Consider the following 20,029-nt stretch of genomic DNA (forward strand, 5'->3'; position numbering starts at 1 on the left):
TCAAAAATTGATGCCTGCTTGGCCATCAGATGATATAGATGTTGATTCCCATAGGGAATCTGAAATATTTGTCCTGAATGAGTAAATTTACAATACCAATATAAATGGTCCGTTATTGGACATTATAAATTTTCCAGCTAACTCATTCTTGGTTGCCAGCGTTTCGCCCTCGTGTGCTGGGGTGGGCGAAACGCTGGCAACCAAGAATGAGTTAGCTGGAAAAATTAAAATATCCAATAACGGACCATTTATATTGGTATTGTAAATTTACTCATTCAGGACAAATATTTCAGATTCCCTATGGGAATCAACATCTATATCATCTGATGGCCAAGCAGGCATCAATTTTTGATAATGAGACAAAGTCTCTTAGTGCATTGGCACTGCCGGTGGCTCCAGTTAGCCTACGCAGTGGCGTCCACGGTATGCACTAGCCAGCGTATTGGTAGGTGTGCTAGGTACCAACTGATGAGCCCACCCTAGCACACGAGGGCGAAACGCTGGCAACCAAGAATGAGTTAGCTGGAAAATTTATAATGTCCAGTAACGGACCATTTATATTGGTATTGTAAATTTACTCATTCAGGACAAATATTTCAGATTCCCTATGGGAATCAACATCTATATCATCTGATGGCCAAGCAGGCATCAATTTTTGATAATGAGACAAAGTCTCTTAGTGCATTGGCACTGCCGGTGGCTCCAGTTAGCCTACGCAGTGGCGTCCACGGTATGCACAAGCCAGCGTATTGGTAGGTGTGCTAGGTACCAACTGATGAGCCCACCCTAGCACACGAGGGCGAAATGCTGGCAACCAAGAATGAGTTAGCTGGAAAATTTATAATGTCCAATAACGGACCATTTATATTGGTATTGTAAATTTACTCATTCAGAACAAATATTTCAGATTCCCTATGGGAATCAACATCTATATCATCTGATGGCCAAGCAGGCATCAATTTTTGATAATGAGACAAAGTCTCTTAGTGCATTGGCACTGCCGGTGGCTCCAGTTAGCCTACGCAGTGGCGTCCACGGTATGCACTAGCCAGCGTATTGGTAGGTGTGCTAGGTACCAACTGATGAGCCCACCCTAGCACACGAGGGCGAAACGCTGGCAACCAAGAATGAGTTAGCTGGAAAATTTATAATGTCCTATTATTGCCTTCAAATGTCGAGGAGAGAACTCGGAAGTATACATAGCGAGAAAACAATACATTACCGAAGATGACAGATTGCATTTTATGGCAGATGTTTCAGATTTCTTATTCAAACAGTTACCTAACCTAACTTAACCATACTATATGTATCATGAAAACATATTCCAAGAGCCAGTAGAGAAATGATAACATTCTCAGTGTAAATTTACATGGGAATAACCTCTCCGAAATTTAACCAGACTCGAGAAAATATATACTAATCTCTGAAATCAGTGATGCGCTCTGCCATATCTTGAGGTATATCACATTCTTACTTAATTTCAATGTAGAGTATTAAAATTAAGCGATTGTTTACTTAGCCTTTATTTCTAATGAGTTAACAACTATCAACCATGTTATTTACATATTTGTTATGAAAACGTGTTTCCTTCTTTCATTTGTAATTTTCGTTAAAGAACAGCTGTTGACAGGCATTAGTGATAGACTCCAACATCACCTTCAAATGTTGATGAGAGAGCTCGCAAGTGTGCATAGCGAGAAGGGGATACCAAAGGTCACATTTTGTGGTAATCGCTCGAGTTTTCTTATTCAAACAGCGTCATTTAACCTAACGTAACCCCGTATGTAGCATGAAAACATACATCAGGTCCCAGTAGAAAAGTGATAACCTTCTTGATATAAATTTAGATTAGGAATAGCCGTACTGAAATTTAACCAGACGCAAGAAAATATAATCTAACCTCAGAAATCAGTTTTGCGCTCTGCCATATCTTGAGGTGTATTGCATTCTTATTTAATTTCAATGTAAAGTATTAAAATTAAGCTATCAACCATGTTATTTACGTATTTGTTATGAAAACATGTTCTCTGCTTTCAGTTCTAATTTTCTTTATGGATCAGCGGTTGACAGGTATTACTAATAGACTTCGACATAGCCTTCGAATGTCGATGAGAGAGCCCGCAACTGCACATAGCGAGGGAAGGATACTAAAGATGATCGATCACATGCAGTATAATTGCTGGGTGCATAAATGTCTGTAATGGAAAAAATCGCGCACGCTTAATCGCTCGTTATAAGGGATGCGTCAGCAATAGGGCTCTCGCTGTAACCGAAGGATATTACACAGTTCAATAAAGGAATTTTGAAGTGATAGACAAAAACTATCGTTATACCGGGGTTCTCGTTATATGCCGTAATCGTTATAGCGAACTTCTACTGTACTTGAGATTTGGAAGCATTCGATTTCAGGCGGTTTCCGTCGTAGTATACCACAAGCTCTTTCAGACCATTTTCAAGTTTCTCTTCCACTTCCTTGAAACTCTTTCCTTGCACTGCTAGAATGGTGCCTTTGGTGATAATGTTTTACAGAGCAGGTCCTAACACACTTCCTTGTGGAAGCCCAATAGATGTTTTCATAGCTGTGCATCTTGGAAAAAAAGAAAAATAGAAAAGACTTTGATGACTGAAATCTTCTGCATTATCATGGCAGGAAAATGATGTGAATCTTTATTTCACCCCAAATTTTGGTTTCAAAATTAAAAAGTGGAAATCTACACAAGGGGAGAAAATTATACCGGTAAATACACCTATTTCTCTGAGACTAAGAAAGACATGGATTGTTATGTGATCTATCTGATACTAATATTTCTGGCAAATTTTTCACAGCACATAGGTGGGCATATTGTAATTGCTTTCAGTTCTGTTGCAGGATGGTCCTTGCAGTAGCCCTGGTATATTTGTCATGCATACACCTTCACCGTCAGATATATGATTATGGGTCCTACACACTTGACATCACAGGTATGTGTGGCTTATATTGTGTTTCATCGTTTGATACAAGATAGTGGATTTACCTTAATTAAGTAATTGTGTTATTATTGCAGGCCCACTGATGGTAATCACTCAGAAAGTCACCAGCCTGGCATTTAGTTTACATGATGGCTTAACTCGTGAAGACAAAGACTTAACTGCCAACCAGAAGTATCATGTAGTTAGGTAAATTCATATTTATAGTATTTATACTGGTGGTTCTCTTTCCGAGTGGCTTAATCTCAGATTGGCTGATTATTTCCACTAATCAATAAGCTTTTAGCTATCTAACCATTACAGAAAATAGTGACAAGATACAGTTGTTGATGATGAAATTACCTCCGTATGCCTGACTTGGTTAATTCTAAATAACTTTTTGGATGCAAAGTATAGTAAAGGCCAGCATTTAAAGAGTTCAGCAACACATGTGTTCCCTACTCAAAAATATGTAACTAATCCTCTACATTTGACCCTCGCTGCTCCTCGTACCGTATTTTCATTATACAGTACAAGTCTGTTATAGCGAGTGTTTACAACAGCGGAAAATTTACTCGCTATAGCGGATTGTCATTATATCCGATTTTTGTATAAAAGTCAGAAAACCCCCGTACACATTAAAATCGGTATGAAATGGCAATCAGTTTGTTCAATACTTGCACTTCCGCAGATGATATCCACACTTCGGCTTACTTGTTTGTTATTTTTCGAAATCCGATACTACATGAAAGTGTATGTTTAATTTCATTATGAAAAAATTACAGTACCGTATTTCTCCAAATCCAAGACAAACCCCACTTTTTCCTTCACAAAATTTTAATCAGGCTCAAAAAGTGCTTTGTAAAAATCATATAAATGCCTTTGTTGTACGGTACTCATTTTTAGACTATTTTCAGACGCCGAACATTGGCTGTCGTTATGCCGCACATTTTGCGGCTGCACAATTATTCTTTATTTCCGCGGGTTTAATGAGCATTAACTTAAAATTGGCATCATAATATCGAAGAGAACCCGTTGAAAATTTGCCGGCAATACCTATTCTCTGCGTCTCTACAACGAGGCGATCCGTCAGGAAAATATTCTTGCTGTATATAAAACTGTTACGGTACATTTTCTCATCGTAGGATATAACCTGCTACCGCTACATGCACATCTCGCTTGCCGTGTTCGGCCAACTTCAGCGGCTAGCGATGTATAGGCCTAACTGCGTACGTTGAAGGTCAACGAACGAGTATTGAGCCACGGTATGGCCATTCCGCCCTTGTGTTTTTCGTGCACATACCTCACAATTTCATCTTCGACTTCTTTAAAGCGCCCTTGTTGCGGACCACTGAATGCATTTTTTGTACAGTACACATTTTTTTAGCTATCTGTCTTCACATTGACGCCAAACATTGGTTTTAGTTAGGCCTATGCCATATTTTCTTGCGGCTGCACAATTATTGTACATTTCCGAGTGTTTAATAACCATTGACTTAAAAATGGCATCATAATATTGACAAGAACCAGTTGAAAATTTGCCTGCAGTTCCTGTTCCACGTTTCTTTACGACTGTCCATCACGATAATATTCTTGCTCTCTATAAAACTTAATTTTTACTGTCAGGTACAGTAGACATGATATAACTCTGCCACTGAGTAACCATGGCCTTTCTAAGAATTCGAAGGCTCACAAGTTTTGATGCCATTCTACAAATTTGAGAAACGTTTTTGTAGAGACTAACAGAATGTCATTCTATCTTCACTATTTCCTGAGATCCAGTGACGTTACACACAGGCACTCTACAACCGGTTGTCACTGCTAGCGAATAAAGAGGCGGTCGTTTATTGTGTGCGCATGCGGGGGTGAAAAGAAGCAGCGTGGTTGCCACGAGAGTTGCCAGTGGTATTCATTACTGTTAGGCCGCGAATGCATGACGACCCTTGATTTTTCGCGTAAGATTCCGAGGAAAAAATGTCATCTTGGATTCGGAGAAATACGGTATCACTCCAGAATTTTCTTCTTCAAATGGCGTCACTTAACCTAACCGCATATGTGTCATGAAGACACATTTGAAACACATGTAGAGAAATGCGTTATCCTCGCTAAAAATTTACATGTGAATAGCCTTTCCGAAATTTTACTAGATGCGAGAAAATATGAACTATCCTCTGAAATCAGTGATGTACTCCTCCATATCTTGAGGTGTATCACATTCCTATTTAATTTCAGTATATGTATTACATTAAAATTAAGAGATAGTTTACTTCAGCCGTTATTTTTAACGAGTCAACAGCTGCAATTGGCCACGTTATTTACTCATTTATTACGAAAACTTGTTATCCTCTTTCATTTTGAATTTTTATTAGAGAACAGCAGTCGGGTATTGCTAATCGACTCCAACATCGTCTTCGAATGTCGACGAGAGAGCTCGCAAATGCACATAGAGAGAAAACTATACCGTACCAAAGATGATTAATCGCATTTTGTGGCGAACGTTTTAGTTTCCTTATTCAAACTGTGTCACCTATCCTAACTTGACTGTACTTTACATATGATGAAAACATACTTCCAGCGCCAGTAGAGAAATGATAACTTTCTCGCTAAGAATTTACATGATAATAACCTTTCCGTAATTTAACCAGATGTGAGAAAATGTAAACTAACCTGTGAAATCAATATGCACTCTGCCATATCTCGAGGTGTATCCCAGTTTTACTTAATTGCAGTATTTAGCATTAAAATTAAGCGATCGTTTTAGTCATCCTTTATTTTTAACGAGTTAAGAACTGTTAACGGACACGTTATTTACGCATTTATTACGAAAATATGTTCTTCATTTCGAATTTTCTTTACGGAACAGGAGTCGAAGGGTATTACTAATAGACTCCGACATTGCCTTCGAATGTCGACGACATAGCGAGGAAACGATATGGAAGATAATCGAATGCAACATAATCGCTGGGGTGCATAAATATCAGTAACGGAAATATTCGGGCGCACTTAATCGCTCGTAATAACGGATGTGTCAGTGATAGGGCTCTCGCTGTAACCGAAGGATAATACACAGTTTAATATAGGAATTTTGAAGGGACAGCACAACATTGTCGGTATAACAGGGTTCTTTATATAACGTACTCGTTATATCGGACTTCTACTGTAGCTTCATGAACCTCATTACTACTTTTGTTGGAAGTAGTGCATTATATGGTTTTGTTAGTCTTTTTCTTTGTAAGGGAACCCATTGCACGGGAAACTAGGACAAACATCAGTGAAGAGCTGAAATCTGATATAAAATTGATGTGATTTGTGAACTATGTTTAGCAAGCACTTGCTAGTGGAAAAGCTGTTTTTATAAAGATTAATCTGTTTGTTTGGTAGATATATGTGGCATTACAATTTGGTTCTTGGCATTGGAGTTAATACCGGTATATTCCTGATTTGTAAAAATGGTATTTTTTATTTGGATTGCATTTACTAAATTTGTTCTTGTAATGTGTTTATTTTTATTGCTATTTTGAATACATGAACTGTTTTGTATGTGTTATTATTCATGAAATTGAGAACTAAGGATATATAATTTTCAGGTGCGGGTTTGTTTAACCTTTTCCATTGTTTTCATAACAGTCAGTCTACTGTGTTGGGTGGACTGTTGTTTTCTACCGCGATTTGTTTTATTACTTGTAGTTCGTTGTTAAAATCTGTTTTGTTCATTAACATGTTTATAGCTCATTGCATCATTGTATTCAGTCCTGCTAAATAATTGTTCTGTGGTCAGGTGATTGGATTCAGTGTCTACTGTCTGTGATGTTTGAGTGGGTTTTTTGTATGTTTTATGTGATAGTTTCTCTTTCTACTGATTGTGATGTCTAAACATTTCCCATTTATTTCTAGTTCCATTGTGAACTTGATTGAATTATGTAACGTAAAGCACAAAATACAACTTAATTTCCACATAAGATACAGAGAATATAAAAACAGTTAGGCACAACAGACATTCAACCTTCAGTGAACACGTGTACTATTACTTCCACCACTTCAGACATCAGCACAGATCTTTGAATATTGTACATCAAAAATAATAGACAATCATTATATATAAAGGAGGCAATAGAAATGTACAATGCAAGAAAAGCCAACCAGAAAATCCTCAACAATCATGCACACCTAAACGATTCCCCACTCTTTAATCTACTAAATTAAATTACATATCATTAAAGCACAATAATTATAAACTCCATTAATTATACAATTAGGTAATTCAATAATGCTGATTATACAGCCCCTATCCAGCTTGATGGCTGAATGGTTAGCGTGCTGACCTTTGGTCACAGGGTTCCTTGGTTCAATTCCTGGGAGGGTCGGAAATTTTAACTCTCATTGGTTAATTTTGCTGGTACGGGGGCTGGGTGAATGGGTCGTCTTCATTTCATCCTCATCACAACACAGAGGTCGCCTACGGGTGTCAATCAAGACCTGCACCTGGCTAACCGAACATGTTCTCGGACACTTCCGGCGCTAAAAGTCATACGCTGTTTCATATACAGGCCCCGAATCATTATCAAAACAATTTAAAATACAATAATAATAATAATAATAATAATAATAATAATAATAATAATAATAATAATAATAATAATAATAATTTTTAAAGCCTTTTTTTGAAGGGCGTTGACCTAATAATAATAATAATAATAATAATAATAATAATAATAATAATAATAATAATAATAGGCCTACTTATGAAACAATCTCTAAATAATTTCCAAAAAGTGTAAATGATGACACTACAAGTACAGTTCTATGAAAACCGATGACTTCACCAGACCATTACGTAATGGAAAGTTACCAGCCAGCTGGCCTCGCACGAATAACCGAGCATTGCACCATCTTGCTGGACTAGTAAAGAGAGAGAAAGCACTGCTGGAACGCTTCATTAAGATAAGTTCTAAAATTCAGCTATTAGGGAGATATAACACAATTTAAACATAAATGTTTATATATATCTTAAATATTAATATATTAAAAATAACAATAAGTGTTATTTAATAGAATCTGATTATGTTCTTTAAAGAACAAAACATGTCTTTCTGTTTTTAATTAATGGTATCTCTTTCAGGTATAATCTGTTGATAAATGGTTTCTCTTTTAGGTACTTTCTAAATTTCTGTTTTACTGAATTAGTTTCGACAGACTGAAGAACCTCATAGTTACGAATTAACTTACGTCAAAACTGAAGAGAAATGGCTTCCATTATAGTAAATCATAGTGAGGGTCAACAGCAAGGATAGGATAATTTATTTTAATGGTCAATTTCAAAGTAAGAATTGGAAATAGAAATTAACAATATGAGAACGTGTTCTCCCTAGGACCTTTTCAATGAGCGCACCGCCCAGCTGTTTCTACAGACCGCCCGGCTTAACATAACCTAAATATGTACTAGTTACATAATATGAACACACATTTGAGTCATTGGTTGATTCGAATTAAAATATAAATACTGTGAAACTGTTTATTTAAATGATAAATATTCATTATTGTCAGCATAATTACATTGGAGTTTGTGTTTTGCTTGATTATCACGTAGCGTTGTGCATGAGCGGCTCTTGGATCAGCGTGGAATCACATGCGAGCACTCGGCTCGATTCCGTTTGACGTCACACACCCGCACGGCACTGCACAGCAACGGAGTGGCAAGCCCAATGATAAGTGATTATGAACGAGCAGTAGAACACTAGAAGTTCAAAATTCTAAGTGAACAAACGACTTGCATTCGAAGAAACTGGACTTGGCCTAATAGAAAAATCAGTTTCTGTTTTAAACCATTTACAGAAAGATGTTTTCGGAGCCCTAAGATCAATGTATTGGTTGGCAAGAAATGAACTACCACACACTACATTATACTGAAAATTGCTCAAACACTGCGAAGCTATGGGTTGTACACATTTAAAGCATCTTAATGTTGGTGGTAATGCTAATTATACTTCAGAAAGAATAATGCAGGAGTTGTATGATGTTATAGCTTCAGAAATTATTTGTGAAATATTAAAGAACATACATTCAGCAGATTATTTCAGTTTTCTGTGTGATGAAACTACAGATATTTCCGTACTGAAGCAACTTATTGTGTACATGAAATATGTCAACCAACTTGTGTCAACCTGCAACATCATTGGGGTAAAGCTGACACCATAACAAATAAACTAATTGAAACTCCTGAAAATTTAGTCATTTTGTAGCTCTAGGATCTGATAGGGCAGCTGTCATGATTGGTAAGCAGAAGAGAATTGCAACACTGCTAAAAGAAAAAAAACATTCGGACTCATGGTAAACTGTCCCTGCATAAACAACATATTGGCATTTGCTAGTGCCCGGGCAGCAGCTGAAGTACCTTATTTAGTGAAGTTTAATAATATTTTAAGACAACTCTTTTCTTTTTTTCAAAATTCCTCAGCCAAGATGGCTGGTTTAACTGAAATCCAGAATATCATGGACAACCCTCAAATTAAACTAAAAATAGCCAGTGTTATTAGATAGTTGTCTCATGGCTCTGCTGTACAGTCTCTAAGATGATCTATGGTGAGCATTGTTGCTGCACTTGAGAGAGGCCACTGAAAGGAAGACATTATGGTTGAAGGCTTAAGCAAGTGCATGAAGACATACAATTTCTTACCTTCAATTGTGATGCTTATAGATACTTTACCTATTTTGTGCGCATTGTCTAGAGCTTGGCAAACTCAAGATATTGACTTGACAGAAATTGAGCCAATCTTAGACGCATTTGAAAGACACTCCAGGAAATCATTTTCAAAATCTCAAACACCACCTTGAAGGTGAATGGTCAGACTTTCACATCACATATGCAGTTGTCGATGTTGTGACCTTCAAGACAACTATTTATGACAAGTAAATCCAACATCTAGAACACAGATTCCCAGATATGCCCATCATTTCTTCCTTTTTAAGCGTTTAATGCAAGAAGTCATGATCAGAATGAAGCTTCTGAGTTACTTCTTGATTTCTACTCTAAAATGAGAAGCCCTCCAGTTATAAATTACAATAGTGCTAAACTGGAATTGGTCTGTTGCATCAAAAATGTTCCAAGGAGAGTTCTACATCAGGTTAAGACTTAAACAAATAATGAAGTAGTTTCCAACAATATGTGAGCTTAAGGAATCTGTAACAAATTTAGCAAGACTACCTGCTATTGGACTGTTCATACCTGTGAGCACAGCTGAATTGTGAAAGGGGATTTTTGGCTTAGAAAAGAGTTAAAACCTGTTTGAGGAATCTTATGAACAACCTTATCAACAATTTGATGCTGATTTCACTAGAGGGACCAGACTCAACAGAATTCAATTATGTAAGAGCTGCAGACAACTGGGCTTGAAAGAAGATAAGAAGAATCAACATACTGTATATAATGCATTATGCTAAAAGTAAATTTCAATTTTGTAATGGTAGAAAAAACATATTTGTCCTGTTCTTGATAACAGTGTAATAGTTCAATTTTGCAATTAAAGTTTACCTCTTTAATATTATTGTTAATGCCTAAGGGGAATATTGAAATGTTATCATTTTTGAAGTAGTATTCCCCCACCCGGCTGACAAAATTTTCCGTGGAGAACACTGTGATTGGTAAATGTGGGAAAGATGATTATGTTTGAGTCGTCAGTTCAGAGACGAGTTTGATGCAGCTCTCCATGCCGTGCTAACCTTTTCATTTCTACGTAATTACTACATCCTACATCTGCTCTAATCTGCTTGTTATATTCATACTTTGGTCTACCTCTACCGTTCTCACTGCCTGAACGTCCCTCAAAAACCAACTGAACAAGTCCTTGGGTAGTAAAATAACTAACGATGGCAGAAATAAGGACGACATAAAATGCAGGCTAGCAAAAGCAAGGAAGGCTTTTCTCAAGAAAAGAAATTTGCTCACTTCGAACATTGATATAGGAATTAGAAAGATGTTTTGAGACTTCTGTATGGAGTGTGGCATTGTACTACCCAAGTGTCTTCAGATGTGTCCTATGATTGTATCTCTTCTTCTTGTCAAATTCAACCAAGTAGATCTTCTCTCACCAATTCAATTCAGTATCTCTTCATTCATGATTTGATCTACCCAGCTCACCTTCAGCATTTTTCTGTAATACCATATTTCAAAAGCTTCTATTCTCTTTCTTTCTGAGCTAGTTATCATCTATGTTTCACTTCCATACAATGCCATGCTCCATACGAAAGTCTTAAAACATACTTCTAATTCCTATATCAATGTTTAAAATGAGCAAATTTCTTTTCTTAAGAAATGCTTTCCTTGCTTTTGCTAGTCTGCATTTTATGTTCTCTTTACTTCTATCATCGTTAGTTATTTCACTAGCAGAGTTAAAATATTCATCTACTTTACTTCCTTTAGGACTTTATTTCCTAATTGAATATTTCCTGCATCACCCAACTTTGTTAGACTGCATTCCATTACTTTTGTTTCGGACTTATTTATTTTCATCTTGTACTCCTTCCTCAAGACTCTGTCCATATCATTCAGCAATTTCTCCAGATCTTCTGCACACTCAGACACAGATGAAATAACAGTATCATTGGCAAATCTCAGGGTTTTGATTTCCTCTCCTTTGAGTGTAATTCCTTTTCCAAATTCTTCTTTTATTACACCTTTACTTCCTGTTCTGTATAAACATTGAAGAGGAGGGGGAACAAACTGCAGCCTTGCCTCACTCCTTTCTGGATTGCTGCTACTTTTCCAAAGCCCTCGATTCTTATCACTGCAGACTGATTTTTGTAAAGATTGTAGATAAATTTTCCTTTCTCGGTATCTGATCCCGATTACCCTCAGAATCTCAAATAGGTTGGTCCAGTCAACATTATCGAATGCCTTTTCTAGATCTACGAACGCCGTGTATGTGGGATTGTCCTTCTTAATTCGGTCTTCTAAGATAGACTTAATTTCTGGATTGCTTCACGTGTTCCTGCATTTCTTCTGAAGCCAAATTGATCTTCTCCCAACTCGGTTTCAACTTGTCTTTCCATTCTTCTGTAAATAACACGTGCTAAAATTTTTTAGGCGTGAGATTCCTAAACTTATGGTGTGGTAGTTTTCACATTTGTCAGCACCGGATTTCTTGGAAATAAGTGTAAGAACATTGTGCCGAAAATCGGATGGCCCTTCCCCTGTATCGAACATCTCACAAGCTGCCTCTGTAGATCAGTGGTAGAGTGTCTGCCTCTGGATCCCAAGATAGTGAGTTCAAACCCGGCAGAGGTAGCCAGATTTTTGAAGGGTGGAAAACATTTGACACTCTATGTCGTACAATGTCGGCATGTAAAAGATCTTTGGTGACACATTTGGTGCTTACCCAACAAAATTCATTAAATCTCAGCCACAGATGCCCAAGAGAGATTCAGTTTACTCAGCCATCTAGTAAGCTTAGAAAAAACTGAACGTCGAAATTGACTAGCAGACAGCCAGATGGTGTTAAAATGTTTGCACATGGTAGCTGAGACTTGACTTAATTCCTGTTGTTCCTTGTGTAACATAGGGCATCAACAAAGCATCTTCATCTGGTCCTGTTGACACTTTCCAAGTCACAGACCCATGTAATAGAACAGACTTGACATTACTTCAGAAGATGCAGAGTTTGGCCCTGATAACATGATAGCTGAGGCCATATGATTATTTTTATTATTATTATTACTATTAATAATAATATTTGTCTTGAAAGCGATTGCAATTAATCTCCAACTGACTTGCTAGGCCTGACGTTAGAGAAGATTTTCTGCCAGGGTTATCTTAACGTATCCACAAAGATGCACACGAGATGCTGTCAGTTAGTACAATTATTTTTATTCACATCTATTTACAAATTAGCACACACACCACCTTAATCACAGTATCACAAACAAATCACTCGGAGAACATCAACAAATCCACCATTTTAAAACAACTGCATGTCACTTCAATATGGAGACTGCAGCCACTGCATGTCACGATGTTGCAAGTATATTGTTGCTACACCATAACTCTACTAAACAATAATTCGCCGTTACCACCAAGACCACCTCTTTATGTATGAATGGATGAAAACCATAACGGTATAAGTGACATTAAAAAAAAAAAAAAATAATGAGTTAAGTGCAGGGTGTAACTCCGGGATGATGTATCCTTTCACCAGCAAAGAGATACAAGTGATAGCGGTAATATTCTGTGCTCTAGTGATGGGTGGTATAACTACAAATAGCATGCTTTATATGAGTGTTGAAGATGTTTAAAAGCCTTTTTCCCTGAATGACCAAAATGCTACTTATACCGTTATGGTTTTCATCCATTCATATGTGCCTAGCCAGGCTTCTAGAAAGCTACATTACAAAATATGTTGTTGTTTGAGTCATCAGTCCATAGACTGGTTTGATGCAGCTCTCCATGCCACCCTATCCTGTGCTAACCTTTTCATTTCTACGTAACTATTGCATCCTACGTCTGCTCTAATCTGCTTGTCATATTCATACCTTGGCCTACCCCTACCGTTCTTACCCCCTACACTTCCTTCAAAAACCAGCTGAACAAGTCCTGGGTGTCTTAAGATGTGTCCTATCATTCTAACTCTTCTTCTCGCTAAATTTAGCCAAATTGATCTCCTCTCACCAATTCGATTCAGTATCTCTTCATTCGTGATTCGATCTATCCATCTCACCTTCAGCATTCTTCTGTAACACCACATTTCAAAAGCTTCTATTCTCTTTCTTTCTGAGCCAGTTATTGTCCATGTTTCACTTCCATACAATGCCACGCTCCACACGAACGTCTTCAAAAACATCTTTCTAATTCCGATATCAATGTTTGAAGTGAGCAAATTTCTTTTCTTACGAAAGCTCTTCCTTGCTTGTGCTAGTCTGCATTTTATGTCCTCCTTACTTCTGCCATCGTTAGTTATTTTACTACCCAAGTAACAATATTCATCTACTTCCTTTAAGACTTCATTTCCTAATCTAATATTTTCCGCATCACCTGCCTTCGTTCGACTGCACTCCATTACTTTTGTTTTGGACTTATTTATTATCATCTTGTACTCCTTACCCAAGACTTCATCCATACCATTCAGCAACTTCTCGAGATCTTCTGCAGTCTCAGATAAAATAACAATATCATCGGCAAATCTCAAGGTTTTGATTTCTTCTCCTTGGACTGTGATTCCCTTTCCAAATTTCTCTTTGATTTCCCTTACTGCCTGTTCTATGTAAACATTGAAAAGGAGAGGGGACAAACTGCAGCCTTGCCTCACTCCTTTCTGGATTGCTGCTTCTTTTTCAAAGCCCTCGATTCTTATCACTGCAGACTGATTTTTATACAGATTGTAGATAATTCTTCGTTCTCGGTATCTGATCCCCATCATCTTCAGAATCATAAATAGCTTGCTCCAATCAACATTATCGAATGCCTTTTCTAGATCTACGAATGCCATGTACGTGGGCTTGTCCTTCTTGATTCGATCCTCTAAGATCAGACGTAAAGTCAGGATTGCTTCACGTGTTCCTACATTTCTTCTGAAGCCAAATTGATCTTCTTCCAACTCAGCTTCAACTTGTTTTTCCATTCTTCTGTAAATAATACGTGTTAAAATTTTGCAGGCATGAGATACTAAACTAATGGTGCGGTAGTTTTCACACCTGTCAGCACCGGCTTTCTTGGGAATAGGTATAACAACATTCTTCTGAAAATCGGATGGGACTTCTCCTGTCTCATACATCTTGCACACTAAATGAAATAACCTTGCCATGCTGGTTTCTCCTAAGGCAGTCAGTAATTCAGAGGGAATGGCCAATATACCTTCTCGAAAATTCGAGATTGCCTAATACATAGATTATAATGTACAGAATATTCTCAATCGTTCTCGTCTACCTATACCATTCTGGAAGTTACAGTGTGATTCACAATTATGGATTACAAATTATATATACTGGTAAGAATAAATTATATAGTATTAATTTACAGGTATTTTCATTAACTAAACTCATATAAATATTTATGTACAGCACATGTTTCATGACATAACCTCACAAAGAATGTGAATGTATAATAATAATAATAATAATAATAATAATAATAATAATAATAATAATAATAATACAAATACTAACTGGATGTAACACTTCATAGCCATACATACAAGTAATAATAATAATAATAATAATAATAATTCTATTCATTCTTGCATTATTTACTCATGGGTGAGTGAATATTTTTTTTCAAGTTATATCCGTTTATCGCACTTGCGTCAATCTCCCTTAGCCTTTAGCAGTCCCCTGCCACATCTGCAAGGCAGCAGCTTCCTATTGAATTTGTGTGTCATTTGCTACACAAAAGCTTCAACAAGCTCCCTAAGGGTGAATTCCTCTGCCCATAGCCATTGGTTCTCGCTTAGTTTGTCAGGTTTGGTAATGGCTGCCCAACCCTTGGTGAAACAGTTGCAGGTAGTACCGTCTGTCGCATATTGTAGCAGGATGTGGCTGGAAGTGGAGACAGCAATATGTAAAATGAAGCACTTGGAGAACCTGGAATACAATGGTTGTATAGAGTACTAAATAAAATTTGGGAAGAAAATGTAATCCCCAGTGACTGGAGGCAAGGAGTGATTATTCCACTATTTAAGAAAGGTGACTGAAAGAAGTGTAACAACTATAGAGGCGTAAATCTTCTATTTCATGGGTTAAAAATACATGAGACCATCCTGGAGAGAAAAATCAGAAAATTTTTTGAATCTAAACATTAGGAAGAACATGAATTTAGAGCAAACAGATCAATGCTAGACCTCATTTCTTCAACAAGAAAGCTCTTTGAAAAATACTGGGGTAAGAATAGAATGGTTATAGTTGTATTCTTGGATATTGAGAAGGCAAATGATCATGTACCACGAAAGTACATATAGGAATATCTGAGACGTAAAGAAGTGCCAGATGAGATTATAACTTGAGTAAAACAACTATATTAAGAGACAAAGAGCTGTGTGCAAATTCAAGGAGGCAGGTCAAACTGTTTTGAAACCAAGAGTGGAGTCCAACAAGGAAGTTGTCTATCACTACTTCTCTTCATTACTATAAAGGATGAGGTTATAAAAGCAGTGAAAATGAAGGATCAGACAACAAATGCACTTTCATTTGCTGATGTTATGCTATAGGGTGAGGCAGAAGCAGAAGTTCAAGCTAAACTAGATCTTTGGCAAGAAGTATTTGAGAGAATGGGAATGATCATCAGCAAAACTAAAACCATCGGTTTAGTGAGGAGTCGAAATCCTGAAGCAGTCCACCTGCGAATGCAAAATGAAGAAGTAGACATTATCAATAACTTAGGGAGCTTCGTTTCTTCTGACAATACCATAAACCAAGAAATAGGCAATAGAATACCAGCTGCATCAAAATTCTACCATCCCGTTCGTCAATTACTTTGGGATGACTCATTTCCCTAAGCTTGCAAGCTCATGCTGTACAAAACATATCTTGTACCAGTTCTAACATACGGACTGCAAGCAACAACGTTGACTATATCTGCACAACGTCGCCTACAAGCCGCTGAAATGAAGTTCCTTCGGTCATGTCTCCAAAAGACAAGGGGAGACAAAATAAGGAATGGAAGTGTTTGGCAACAACTTGGATTGAACAGGAGCCTGTTGGAAACCTTAAAATTAAGCAGATTACGATGGTATGGACGTATGAGAAGGATAGCTCCAATTAGGACCCCAAGAGCATACTATGCAAGGAACGTTGTTGGGAAGAGGCGGAGGTCTTGTGATAGTTGGGAAAAGCAAATTTTCAAAGACCTTGCCAAACGTGATGTTAATTGGCAGCAAAAGGTAGAACATCAGTTGAGGATAGACAGGACGAACTGGAAGAGGCTCGTAAACATCCGCATCCGACTTGCTAGAGCGGAAAATTTTGATGTGATGGTTGTTGTTGTTGTTGTTGTTGTTATTATTATTATTATTATTATTATTATTATTATTATTATTATTATTATTATTATTATTATTATTATTGTTGTTGTTATTATTAGTATTAGTATTATTATTGGTAAGATATGGAAGCAAATAGGAATGGGAAACATTTGCTGGACTTCTGAGGTAGTAAGTATGGGATTAGCAGTTGCACCAGATCCATAACAGACGTTATCATAAATGACTTTGAACTCAGGAAATCTGTTAAGATGTATGGGTATTCCTGGGATTTTTTCAGTGACCAAAATGTTTTTTTTTTTTTTTTTTTTGCTATTTGCTTTAAGTCGCACCAACACAGATAGGTCTTAAGGCGACAATGGGACAGGAATGGGAAGGAAGCGACCATGGCCTTAATTAAGGTACATCCCCAGTATTTGCCTGGTGTGAAAATGGGAAACCACAGAAAACCATCTTCAGGGCTGCCAACAGTGGGGTTCGTTTTTCTTTTTCATCATTATTGTTGACTTTATCTGGAAAATATAAATGAACAACTTGATTGAACTCAAATTCTAATTTTTCTTTTGTTAACAAGAGGCTATGTAAGTGTTCCAACAACTAGTTAATGTTGTTGTTTGAGTCATCAGTCCATAGACTGGTTTGATGCAGCTCTCCATGCCACCCTATCCTGTGCTAACCTTTTCATTTCTACGTAACTATTGCATCGTACATCTGCTCTAATCTGCTCGTCATATTCATACCTTGGTCTACCCCTACCATTCTTACCACCTACACTTCCTTCGAAAACCAACTGAAGAAGTCCTGGGTGTCTTAAGATGTGTCCTATCATTCTATCTCTTCTTCTCGTCAAATTTAGCCAAATCGATCTCCCCTCACCATTTCGATTCAGTATCTCTTCATTCATGATTCGATCTATCCATCTCACCTTCAACATTCTTCTGTAACATCACATTTCGAAAGCTTCTATTCTCTTTCTTTCTGAGCTAGTTATCGTCCATGTTTCACTTCCATACCATAGGAAAGAGAAAATGCTTGATTAGTATCACTGTCCAGTTTATGGTGTAACTGATACATTGTTCGAGACTACACCAGTATCACTAACCTAGGAGTGAAGGGCACACATTGCTTGTTCTGTATACTCCTCTACAGTATACTATTACAGTATTAGCAACATACCGTTTATTCATGATTTTATCAAGAAATGGTATGGGGGAATTATCCAAGCATTGATTACTATTACCGTTACTTCTTTGTTTTTGTTACAGGAAGATGCCAACTGCACTGGAATACTTTAGTTACATGTTTCATTTCCAAGCCTTAATGTGTGGTCCTGTGATCTTCTATCGGGATTACATGGATTTCATCTATGGACGTAACTTTTTAGCACATGCACAACCTACAGCTGTAAGTTTATGGTTTAATAACCAATTTCTAAATCAGTATTGCTTAAGGAACCTTTTCTCCAGTTCCATGTCTTTCTCTTCCAGAATGGTCTGGATAAGAATTCTAACAGTCGCAAAGTGGTACTGGAACCATCACCCTGCCTGGTAGTGTTTAAGAAGGTGGTGTGTTCCCTCCTGTGTGCTCTGGTCTTCATCAAACTTATACCCTCTTTCCCTATCACCAGAGTTAAGGGTGAGTTACCACCTGCTTTATTAACCTCAGTAGTTTTCTGAGCCATCAACAAGATCAGTCCAAAATTAATTGTGAAATTTTACCCACAGTACAACACCTGAAGAATAGACTATGCAATGTTTACCTACTACAGGGACATACTTTTATCTATGCAAGGGATTGCTATTCACCTGGTCGCCAGCACTGCTAGCTTGTCTTCTACCGAGCACTTTGCTGTAATGCACTTCTCGGCACCACAAGTCATCTCCTTTGCAGTCTGCTGAGAGTTTCATCAGCATAAGGTGCGGTTTAGTGTATCCATGCATGTTGCTGCAGTGCCATTTTCATTATGTAAATACACTGACTGACAGAGCAAATGCAACACCAAGAAGGAGTGGTTCGAAAGGGATGAAAGTTGGGGAAAAAACAGAGATGGCACGGACGAATAATTGATGTTTATTTCAAACCGATATGCAGGTTACACAATGCGCACGGCATCGACTCAGTAGGATGTAGGACCACCGCGAGCGGCGATGCATGCAGGAACACGTCGAGGTACAGAGTCAATAAGAGTGTGGATGGTGTCCTGAGGGATGGTTCTCCATTCTCTGTCAACCATTTGCCACAGTTGGTCGTCCGTACGAGGCTGGGGCAGAGTTTGCAAACGGCGTCCAATGAGATCCCACACGTGTTCGATTGGTGAGAGATCCGGAGAGTACGCTGGCCACGGAAGCATCTGTACACCTCGTAGAGCCTGTTGGGAGATGCGAGCAGTGTGTGGGCGGGCATTATCCTGCTGAAACAGAGCATTGGGCAGCCCCTGAAGGTACTGGAGTGCCACCGGCCGCAGCACATGCTGCACGTAGCGGTGGGCATTTAACGTGCCTTGAATACGCACTAGAGATGACGTGGAATCATACGCAATAGCGCCCCAAACCATGATGCCGCGTTGTCTAGCGGTAGGGCGCTCCGCAGTTACTGCCGGATTTGACCTTTCTCCACGCCGACGCCACACTCGTCTGCGGTGACTATCACTGACAGAACAGAAGCGTGACTCGTCGGAGAACACGTCGTTCCGCCATTCCCTCATCCAAGTCGCTCTAGCCCGGCACCATGCCAGGCGTGCATGTCTATGCTGTGGAGTCAATGGTAGTCTTCTGAGCGGACGCCGGGAGTGCAGGCCTCCTTCAAGCAATCGACGGGATATTGTTCTGGTCGATATTGGAACAGCCAGGGTGTCTTGCACATGCTGAAGAATGGCGGTTGACATGGCGTGCGGGGCTGCCACCGCTTGGCGGCGGATGCGCCGATCCTCGCGTGCTGACGTCACTCGGGCTGCGCCTGGACCCCTCGCACGTGCCACATGTCCCTGCGCCAACCATCTTCGCCACAGGCGCTGCACCATGGACACATCCCTATGGGTATCGGCTGCGATTTGACGAAGCGACCAACCTGCTCTTCTCAGCCCGATCACCATACCCCTCATAAAGTCGTCTGTCTGCTGGAAATGC

General features: G+C 38.4%; 1 protein-coding gene across 2 annotated transcripts in view; it reads left to right on the forward strand.

The window, feature by feature from the left end:
* Nucleotides 1-20,029, forward strand: part of oys (oysgedart) — a 119,197-nt gene that overhangs the window by 18,868 nt on the left and 80,300 nt on the right. For both annotated transcript variants that reach the window (XR_011017622.1, XM_067138321.2), the window contains exons 4-7: nt 2,870-2,961; nt 3,045-3,156; nt 18,170-18,308; nt 18,392-18,539. Coding sequence is in view for 1 of the 2 variants with exons in the window: in XM_067138321.2 (XP_066994422.2) it covers nt 2,870-2,961; nt 3,045-3,156; nt 18,170-18,308; nt 18,392-18,539 (491 nt within the window). In the remaining variant the exon portion in view is untranslated. The remainder of the gene's footprint in view (nt 1-2,869; nt 2,962-3,044; nt 3,157-18,169; nt 18,309-18,391; nt 18,540-20,029) is intronic.

The sequence above is a fragment of the Anabrus simplex genome, chromosome 1 (genome assembly GCF_040414725.1).
Source record: "Anabrus simplex isolate iqAnaSimp1 chromosome 1, ASM4041472v1, whole genome shotgun sequence".
Lineage (NCBI taxonomy): Eukaryota > Metazoa > Arthropoda > Insecta > Orthoptera > Tettigoniidae > Anabrus > Anabrus simplex.